Below are 10,757 nucleotides of genomic sequence, written 5' to 3'. Positions count from 1 at the left end.
GGTATTTTTTTTTTTTTACTTGTAAAAATTAGTGGAATATAAACAATAATCAACTCTTTAAACAATTTTTTTGCTTAATGGTTAGAAGCAATCCATTCTACTGACAACAATGCTTATTTACACAATCTGTGGAAGAATGTCCAAACAATTGAGAATATATTTAAAACAAGGATTTTAAAAGCTTAGACATGAACACAGTTTTATCTCTGCACGTCTAGCAAAAAATTAAAATGTTTAAAGTGTTGCTTGCTTGAATCTTATTCTTTTTGTGTAAGGTCAAAGAGAATATAAGTTTGAGTAACATAAATATATTTTTGTATGCTACGGAACTTCTCAATTTTATGTGACTTAGCATACAATTCGTCAAGCTAATTTCTGACAAGCTGAGGACGGAGGAATATCATATAGAGTAATGACAAATCTCAGAGCTTTAAACAATATCTAATGTTATGGAAACTACTCTTTAAGGCAAAAATCTGAATCCCTGACTTTCTGTAACAAAGATAACAGTATCTGAGAGAAATAAGAAAAAGTTTGAAGATGGGGGGAAAAAAAACCCAACATTAATGAAAAATGTATACAATTTATTTAACATTCATGAAAGTAGCATGCAAATACAAATGCTGCAAGCCACTTCACAAAGGCACATTATATTAAATTTGTTAAACTTAATGAGATACATAAACTTTACAAAAAAAAAAAAAATACGCTGTTACTATATCCTGTCATAGGCAGGCAGTGGTTTGCAGCCAGATATCATAAACAGCAGACCATCCTGCAAAGGAACACGAAAAAAAAAAAAAAAAAAAAAACATAAGTACAAGTCCTTAAGTTCAAACTAAAATTTAAAAAAAGTACTTACCGGCAATAAGGAATTTTTTTATATTAACATTCAGAGCAGGTCCAAGCTATCAAATTAGCATTCTCAGATAATCCGCAGGGAAATTTTAAAGCATGTAACATTTTGACTACCCTGCCCAGCTTCACAATAAAAAAATGTAAAGGATATCAGAAAAAAATACAACCGTCCAAAATATGGTTCTGTATGCAGTGTCAGAAAAAATTTCACAACTGCGAAATGATTTTGTTAACACATTTTGACCCCAACATTTCAAAGAATTTCTTTTACTGTAAAAATTAATAAAATGGGTGTTTGATGATCAGTATTTTAAGATATAAAATTTATAAATGTTTTTGAAAACTTGTGGTATATGCCATAGACACGAACAGGTGGCATGCATGATCATGACGAAGCAACGACACTCACCCTGCACAAGTAGGGAAGGTCCGCCCAGAAGTCGTAGTTGGGAATCATCTCCCTGCCGGAGGCTCCTCGGAGGAACCTCAGGGCGAGCGCTCCGCCCCCCGCGTACACCAGGGAGAACACGAAGAAGAGGATAACCAGCAAGGAGCCGGTCGACATGCCCTCCATCGTGGTGTCGGCGGCGTCTGCGTCCATGACCCGTCTGGCGCACGCCCACGGTGACTTCAGCACCAGAGCCTACACACGTCGCCGAACATGTGCAGGACCCACAGCTGACTCCCGGCCGACCTGCGTGGTCGCTCGAGGCCCTGTCTCACAAGCCTTGCTTGTTATTTCCTTCTCTTTTCACTACTAGGGGACACCTGTATTTCGCGAATACATTTCATGTCAAGGTATTTCACAAAACACTGTAGCTTTTTCTAAGAGTCATGGCAAATTGTGAGGGTGCAGCAGTACGGTGAACACATTCTCATTGGCCACCGTCAAGAGCGGGACGACACCTCTCACCGACCTCAGCCAATAACCACAGGAGAAAAGCTACAGTATTTTGTGAAATACCATTGACACGAAATGTATTCGCGAAATACAGGTGTCCCTAGTCATTACTATTATTTAAGGGCTATTCCTATGATCTTACTATAACAGCACTCTCTTGCATTTATTTAATGTTTCGACAGCCAGATATTTACCAAGTGTCATCAGTAGCTATTTAGCAGTTTAGTCACGCAAATGTTGGATGTAAGTGCAGTGCGATTTGCTGGTGCAACAGTCAGGTCCCAGAATGGGGAAAAAAAAAAAATTAAGTTTTACATTACAGAATGGCTGCAATATTTCATTTCAATCTTCCCCTAAGCAGCAGAATAAGACAACTGAGATTAAAATCCACACCCATTTCGAACTGAAAACTTGCAAAGTATTTTTAATGACAGTAATGCTTTCAATTAAATATGTACAGTTCGTTATTGGTACCTGCATGCAGCTATCACCAACCCCAGATAAAGAGTGCTCAAACTGGTCAATGAATTTTTCCTCAGAAAGTACATACGCAACACAACCAGTGGTGTAGCTAAGGTGACTGGCGCCCCTGGCCAGAATTGAAAATGGCGCCCCCTCTTGGATTAAAAGAGAGAGGGGGGGGAGGGTTCAGTAACACGAAACCGTCGTGGCAGCGCCCCCTCCTGCTCCGGCGCCCCTGGCGGGGGCCATCCCTGCCACCCGCTTGCTACACCACTGGACACAACACCAGAGAACACGCCCAGACTTGACTTACGGCGTACGAAGTGTTCACTGCTTCGATCACCAGGGTACTGCCAGCTCCGGGCACAGACTCACACACAAGCTGGATGGCAGCACTCCTGCGAAACAACACTCCGTAAAAAAAAACTTACTTACAGAACAGTTCAACTCTTCCGACACAATCAACTACATGTCATTCCACTGGCTTGGTTTTGAAAATCATTCACTTCCATGTATCAAAACTTGTGTTACATTAAGAAATCAAACTAGTCTCTTTTCCAACTTCATTTTCACAACAATGCAACCAACAACCAGAGGAAAAAATCAATACCTAATGAAAATATCACTTAATAACAAATATTTATACACAAAAGCTGGTGTTGTTCTTCGTAAAAGACTGTACACAACACAAATACCGTATTTCATATTTTTCGAACCCATAATTCAAAACATTACAACAGCAATTCTAATAAATACTGGTAGGTACTCACTTTCCTAAATTACTGTACTTCAAAACAGTTGTGTGTAACCCTTCAGATGAAAATACGGCATCAGCTGATTTTCCAAGATTGTAATATGTGTTACTTGTTTTGTTGTACAAACACAACTGCAAAAAAAAAAAATTCTCACAGATTAGAACACACAGTGGAGCGAGTGTTAGCAACAAATAGAGCAAGACTTATTTTTTTATAAATTATGAAAATTTGATACAAATTAAATAGAACAATATAGGTAAATATTTCATACCGTTAACACAAATACTTATGTTCTGAAAACACATTACATTTCAACTAATGTATCTTCATATATATTTTTTAAACAAGCCTTAGAACAATCACCTTACATAGGTATAACTTTATTAGTTTTCATTTGCAGCTTATAGTTTTGATACTACATTCAACACAAGTTAGTTTTCATTTGTTAATATGAAATTGGAAGCAAATTCATTAAAAGTGACATGTATATCTGATGCTTTCATATGATGATACATATCTGAACATCATCAGCATTAATAGTGGTAATGGTAACTTTTCAGGCATTAAGGTAAGACATTAATGAATACAGCAAATAAAAATGGAGTGAGAATTAAACTCTGAGGAACACGCGCTGCTATTGAAAGCCACATAGATACTTCAGTGTTAAGGCCAACATGTTGGTAACAGCCACTCAGGTAGCATTTGAACCAAGTAGGTACAAACACTAAGAGAGAAAATGTAAAGAACCAAAATTAATAGAATGTTGAAATCTACAGCATTCAAAGCTTTTCTTCGGTCAAACAATCATATGCCCCAGCCTAGCAAAGGCTCGACCTATGCTATCAAAGACATCTATTATGCCAGCAATAGTACCTACTGCCACCATGTCCAAAACATGACTGGAAGGTATCTAAAAAAAAATTGTTATGGATGGATATCCTTTGTGAAAACCCCAGTTTAACATATTTTTTCCTTAAAAAAAAAAAGTGAAACTACACTGGCAATTTGATAAGCCTCTCAAAAGTTTGTTAAGTGCTGTTTGTAAAATGATGTCACTCACAAATCTGAAGTGATTTCTGAAGTCTTTTGAACATTTGTACACCATTTGACATGGCAGATTAGAAAATTATCATTCAAGAGAAATTTATTAGTTCATTTGTCTTTTCTATATTTTATGTAGGTACCCACCAAAATAAAGTTTTATGTTGTATTTTAATTGGTTGCTCTTGTAGACAGAATGGTCACCTGACCTGATTTTTTATCCAATGAAACCCACCAAATTACAAAATACCAAAGTACAAATATGACATGTTGGGTTTAATATATATTATAAAAAAAATGTAGTGTATTATTAACTTCCTTTTCAACTTACAAATCTTAATATATATAAATCCAGTGTCCTGATGTTTGTTTCCAGTGAACTCTTCACCAAGTCAACCAATTTCGATGAAAATTGGCATTTATGTGTAATTTTTTCCAAATAGAGAGATAGGATAGTTTTTATTTCGATTAATGGTCTTAATAATTTATAATTAATAATAAACTGATTATCAATGTTGATTGGTGTTTAAGCCCGGGAAACAGTTGGTACTTCGTTTCCATGACAACGTTGCGTGCTTGAGAGTCGGGAAACCATCGGTGCTATTCGTTTTTTCTTCGGTACATTACAAAGCATTGTATTAAGTTTTTGTCAAAATTAATTAATTTTCATTTTATTTCATTTATTATAACTGTAAATAAGAGATTTGGTCTCATTTTTTCGCCCATTAATACAACCGTGCGAAGCCGGGTCGGGCAGTTAGTTAGTATATTATAAAAAAAATGTAGTGTATTATTACTGTATTATTACTTCCTTTTCAACTTACAAATTAACTAATAAATATGATAAATTTTTGCAGTAAGCTGCACAATATTTACCTTGAATAAGTTTCTTTTGAGAACATTAGTGGAGGAAACATATAGGTAAGTTGTGTTTGAGACATGTTAGAGATACATTTAATAAAACAGCATGAGGTTTTTTTAACTCTGAAATGTTGAATAATAACCTCATAGCACCATTTATGAAGTTCAAAACAAGTGGATAATGAATGCAATACAACTGAAACCTATTAAATCACAAATCACGAAATTATGAATTGACCAATTTTAAAACTAGGGCATGAGAAGTCTAGCTTCATTAACAATGCAGATATAATTTTCATTGGTAACGTTTTTTTTTTTAAATGATAATAAATAAGAGAATGTGTGATAATTTGTTTCGTAGTAAATACAAGTACTGCAACTTACCGAAGAGGCCTTCGCACACGAGCTTTTCGAACTGTTGCCCAGCGGTACGTCGGAACAAGGATGGAAGTATACTGTCACATCAGCAAGTGCCGCTACCAAACTGAATGGAAAAACAAACAACACCATAAAAATAATCGTCACTCAATTGTATGACTACTTTAAAATGAACACAGTGCAATTTTCTACAAAGTATGCACTAATTTAAAAACTATCAACTAATTTGTAAATTTAATTTAACTATGATAAGCATTCGAAAAAATAAATAAATAAAATGAAATAGCAGCTGTGGACAATGATGGAAAAAGTGTATAATAAAAAAATTGTAGATTATGAACTGCAATTACTTTGTGGGAATACAATTAATAAAAGGTAAATTACTACACTCTGGCTTTTCCTACCCATTTTGTTGGCTCTATTAACCCTGTATCTGAATTTTGGCCAAGACAGTGCTGTTTCTTGCACTTTCATGTTTTAGTCAGAACCAAGTCACAGACACCATTCTAATTGTCTCAATGTACGTAAGAGTGAGAACACAAGACAGCACAAAACTACATTCTCTCTGGGACTAATACACTCTCTAACGCCCATCATGTTTCTTTACAACTGCAGATTCAGGTTATTTCTGATGTGTGAATTAGTGAAATTTACTTATTTTATTTCAATTTAAATCATTTAAAATTAAGACCAATTTTTTTTTTGGGGGGGAGGGGGGGGGGGGGTAGTAACAAGTGTTACTAGCTAGGCTGTGTTTAAAAACTTTTTAAGAAATGCAAGAATGTACCTACAGATGCAAAACCCAACAATTGCAAGAAAACTACTACAGTTCGTAAATTATAAAACATTAAAGTCACAATACATTAACTCTATACTCGAAACTGTGTACCTGTAAAAAAATTTCCATAATGTTTCTTTTTATAAATAATTATTACAATGAAAACATAAATTCCAAATATATTGATAAAAAACCATAATTTGCATTCACTCTGTGATAAATTAATAAGTGAAAATGTATTGCACGTGATAAAAAGAAAATCTTAAGTCTTACATACACACTACTTCTGCATTTTTTAAATGTTTTTTGAATACTGCAGTTCACTTGTAGAAGCGGAAACGTAAACCAAAACACAAGAAGTTAAAAGCTGGTCAAGGTATGCAATGCATTTTTGCATCTTGTGTAATTTTAAAAAATGGTATAGGTGTTCGAAAACATCATTATTAAACTTTCTGCAGCTTAACATTTTTTTGTAGTTTATAAACCAGGCTATTTCATATATAAGTAGTAATGTTTTCTTTTAAGGCTGCATGATAATTTTTAATTACCTATTTTAGTTGGTTTTGTGTGCGTAGGCAAAGTTTGTAATCATTATGATAATTTTTAAAAGGATAATCTTAAATTTTTTTAATTGTTTAGGCCCATGCTACAATGGCACGGAAGAAGAGACAGATCATATAAATGGAGATGGATTTCACAGAACCGAGTGTCTACAATGACATGCATGCGAGCATGAACCCGAGCGGATTAGCTCAGCAATGCTCAGCTCTTTCGTTTATGTTACTCTGCATGACCAATAGAAGCCAAGTAATTGACCACTGTAGTAGTCATGTTTGTTTGCATTTTAAATAGATAATGTACAAAAATAACTAATGTTATATCATTACTTTGTGGTTTTATTTTATATATGTAATTCCTGACTGTGTTATGTTCTCAGATCTAAGACTTTTTCAAATAAAATAATTTTTCTTATCTGTGAGACTCAAGGAGATTTTCTAGAACAGCACCTGCATTAAAAAAAACTTTTAAAATATGTTTTGTTAAGGTTCTACTAAAACTGAGGTGGATCTGTTGCAACAGTAGAGGCAAGACTGTCCGAGTGGTGTACTTCACTAGCGCCATGTTAAGTCTGTGTTTATGTTTTTGTAATAGTTGTGTCAAGTGAGGTAATAGTTTATTGATGGAAACAGTTTAAAAAGTTGATTTATAATTTGGTGTGTTGATTGCTAAGTGAAAGCATAAATTTTCTGGGAGCATAAATTTATGGTCATTTGGAAAGGATTTGTTTGTTTTTTACTGTTCCATTTTGTGATGTAACATGGCTGGTGCTTCTGGGAGTGAGGCCTGACGCGAGTCAAGATGTACCTCAGTATGTTCGAGTAATTTCTCATTATGTTAGGTGTCTTGAGGAAATTATGTTTATGTCACAGGTTCTAGACAATCACAATCGTCTTATCCACTGCGAATAAGATGTAACCGTCTCCAACATAGGTGAAAGTTGTTGCACTTTTGAATTTATATTTAATAAATAATCAGATCATGTGCAGTTGATCCTGATGGCATGATCCTGTATACACTGAAATTATTGTATATTATGCTTGCTGTTTTAATTCATTACATCAAAAATCCTATGCACTTCACAATGATTCAGGGCATTTTTTTAGGCATTTTTTTTTAGTGGAAAATAGTCTTGAAATACCTAATGGAAAATTGTCCGTTTCTGCAAATCGAAAAAAAAAACCGAAACATTAATGTAAATTTATTACATTCGCTGTTATATCTTTGTTACAGAAATGTTATAATTTTCCAATAAATATCGATGCGATAGAACAAGCTCTCTCGAGAACGCTCTTTGAATAAAACACGCCATTATATGCCAGAAACAATATATACCTTGACTCTCGTGACCTGCTGAGAGGTGTCAAATTGATTGTAACTCCGTTAGAAAATAAACACTGACATAAACCTATTTTCTCACAAGCACTAAGTCCAACAGAAGTGCAAACTGGTACCAAATAACACACAAATACAACAAATATATATTTCCTAGAGACCAACATTTTAAATACTTTCTAAAGTCTCAATTTTTCAATTTACATAATCAAAACAAGTAGCAACAAGGAAAAACAAAACAACATTGCAGCCACAATCACAGATTAAAATTAAAGTGTAGGATGGGTTCCGTATCATTATCCTATCAGTATAATCGATCAAAACATAAATGTTTTTAAACGTCAACAGCAGAGATAAAGGTAAGGAATTAAAAATGCTTTGCCAATTGGATTAACTTACACACACACACACACACACACACACATATGTGTATATATATAGGTATATAAAATCAGATGGTGGTATACATTATTATGTCTTGAGCGATTCCTTCGCCAAGAAATTCTTATATGCATTCTTATTTAAATATTTGGGTGCCATAGACGTTGCTTGAGATTGTTACAAGTGATCGCAAACAAGACAGTCATGAACTCATGATGGTCACATATTTCTTATTTCTAAAAGGGAATTCTCCTGAATCATACTTGTTGCTTGAGAAAACCATCGCATAAACATGTTTCATAGTCACTGGGAACTTGTTTAAGAACAAGAATAATATCATTTTCGCCAATACCACTGCGGACATGTCTCAAGCAATGTTGAAAATGGCTAATTTTAGTGAACCACATAATTTCAAACTTATATAAATCCTGTATGAAGTGCTAAAGCAATTTGAATGTGTTTCAATGAGTTTAGCGATTGTTTGTGTTCGGTGGTTACATTTTCAAGTGCTAAACAGACACATTTATTTACATATCGATTACACGATTACAAAACCAGTACAATTGATGTGGAAGACAATGAGTTTAATGATGGTTGGTAATTTAACACATTACAATCAGAAAAATTAAACTACATTCGTGACGCCCAGAATTTAAAGTAATAAAAAACCCATTGCATTACACAATTGATAATACATAATCTCCCTCATAAATTCCTCAGAGTTTCAGTAGTTATTGATATTGGACAAAGAAGTAAAGGTAAAACTGTAGCTGTGGTTCAAACCTTGTCACTGACAAAACTTTTTTTTTTTTAAATTAAAGGTTATTGAATACAAATATCGCTAAATTATTTCCATGTCACTAAGTTCAACCCAGTTCTCAGTCACGGTACCGCGGGGCAGTGGTATTTGGCGCCCGCACATGTGGCGAGCAACAAAAGATACAGAAAGAGTTAAGACAGCGACGGAAAAGTGTGGACATTGTGGGAAATTGCAGACACGCCCAGCGGACTATTCGAGGTAACTCTCTAGGATGCTATTGTTCTTCGTCACAGGACGATGCCATGAAATTCCCCACCACTCACCCACTGCACCTGTTTCAGTATCCTGTGATGGCAACACCAGACATAAGTGCTGATAACGTGCACAATCGCTCGGCAGACCGGGCTTCTCAATTTTCAATGCTCTCAGGATCCCTCTCTCCTCGCCTCACCCATCTCCTCAATTCACTGATCCTCTCACCTTCTGTGCGCCCTTCCTTGTAGAGCGGCCCACTCACATCTTCTTCGCTTCTATAACCACCCACATATTCCTTTTTGTCAAGACTGACAGATGGTGGTTGCGGCAACCCACGTGTATGTGCGTTGATGTGTGACATCGGTGTCACAGCGACTGGTTACACTACAAGCATAGAGCAAAACAGACAGAATTTTATTGATGACTGTCATTGTTGAAGTTGTGATAGTTTTGAGTGGTTACTGAGGGCACCAACTAGACTAGGTTAATGAACAATGTGGAGTAGTCCACAGTTAGAGTGGAGACTCATCTATGGGTGTGACATCACCCTGGGCTGGCTGGAAGTAGATATTACTAGACAGTGATCACTCGGCTGTTGCAGCCAGCAGGGATGTTGAGTTAATGACTGGTTGACTAATTATGTAATTATTGCACTACAAGTTCTGGTATTATGGTTTCTATTGAACATGTAAATGTACATGGCACTACTGTGTACATGGCTTGTCTTACACCTGAAATGTGTTTCGATGCAGCATGTGTCTTTTGTCATGCATAAATAACCATTGATAATGAACAAACAGATATTGAATGGCTGAGGGCCCTCGGGACATTTGTCCAAATAATAATTGTAGGGGTGCTCGCTGCATTCTGCCTTGACTCTGGAAGGGGTTATCCATAAATATATAATCTGGTACGATTGTTCTTATTATGCATCATTTGAGTGGTGCATTAACATTGCAATTGCAATTACTATTAAGTGTTGCGGCAGCTTCTGCAGCAACACATCACGAGAACAAATAAAACCCTAAATGACATATATAAATGGAACCCTAATGAAAAACCACTGTGGACAATGATTACATAAAATAGATTATTAACCTGACAGCACTCGGCCCTAAATTAAGATTCATGTCATGTGGACTACAAAGGAAGGAAGTGAGGGCCCAAAAGTCTACGGGCTATTTTAATGAAAATGCAGGCCCTGGACACTGTTTAGGTACCTAACATGGTGGCCCTGTGCAGACAGAGCAGTAAAACATTTTAACAACTGATTCCATAATGTGAGACCTAGGATGTAACCTGAGCCTAGGTTAAAATGAGAAAATTACCTAAGACAACGAAATGTCCCTTGCAAGGGCACTCACAATTAAGTTTAGCAGTCGATGAGCTCAGGACGAATGTGAGGGTCTAGCCATGGAACCGATGGAAAACAAT

General features: G+C 35.7%; 1 protein-coding gene across 1 annotated transcript; it reads right to left on the bottom strand.

Moving 5' to 3' along the window:
- Nucleotides 1–563: 563 nt before the first annotated feature.
- On the bottom strand, nucleotides 564–8,253 carry LOC134542466 (uncharacterized). Its single transcript, XM_063386769.1, has 6 exons — nucleotides 7,928–8,253; nucleotides 5,263–5,362; nucleotides 2,992–3,107; nucleotides 2,535–2,619; nucleotides 1,268–1,501; nucleotides 564–775 (listed from the first exon to the last, which is right to left on the bottom strand). Exons 1-6 carry the CDS (start codon nucleotides 8,092–8,094, stop codon nucleotides 716–718), a joined length of 762 nt encoding a protein of 253 aa, XP_063242839.1. The 5' UTR covers nucleotides 8,095–8,253; the 3' UTR covers nucleotides 564–715.
- Nucleotides 8,254–10,757: the final 2,504 nt, after the last annotated feature.

This window comes from Bacillus rossius (assembly GCF_032445375.1).
Source record: "Bacillus rossius redtenbacheri isolate Brsri chromosome 4 unlocalized genomic scaffold, Brsri_v3 Brsri_v3_scf4_2, whole genome shotgun sequence".
Taxonomy (NCBI): domain Eukaryota; kingdom Metazoa; phylum Arthropoda; class Insecta; order Phasmatodea; family Bacillidae; genus Bacillus; species Bacillus rossius.
This window is presented reverse-complemented; position numbering and strand designations above follow the sequence as displayed.

What these genes read in the sequence shown, in the direction of transcription:
- LOC134542466 (XM_063386769.1), bottom strand. Translation starts at nt 8,094, where the DNA reads ATGTTGGTCTCTAGGAAATATATATTTGTTGTATTTGTGTGTTATTTG. An exon ending in CGTGTGCGAAGGCCTCTTCG is followed by an intron (nt 3,108 to 5,262) that starts GTAAGTTGCAGT and finishes TTTTTTTTGCAG; the next exon opens with TTGTGTTTGTACAACAAAAC. An exon ending in AAGTACAGTAATTTAGGAAA is followed by an intron (nt 2,620 to 2,991) that starts GTGAGTACCTAC and finishes GTTGTTTCGCAG; the next exon opens with GAGTGCTGCCATCCAGCTTG.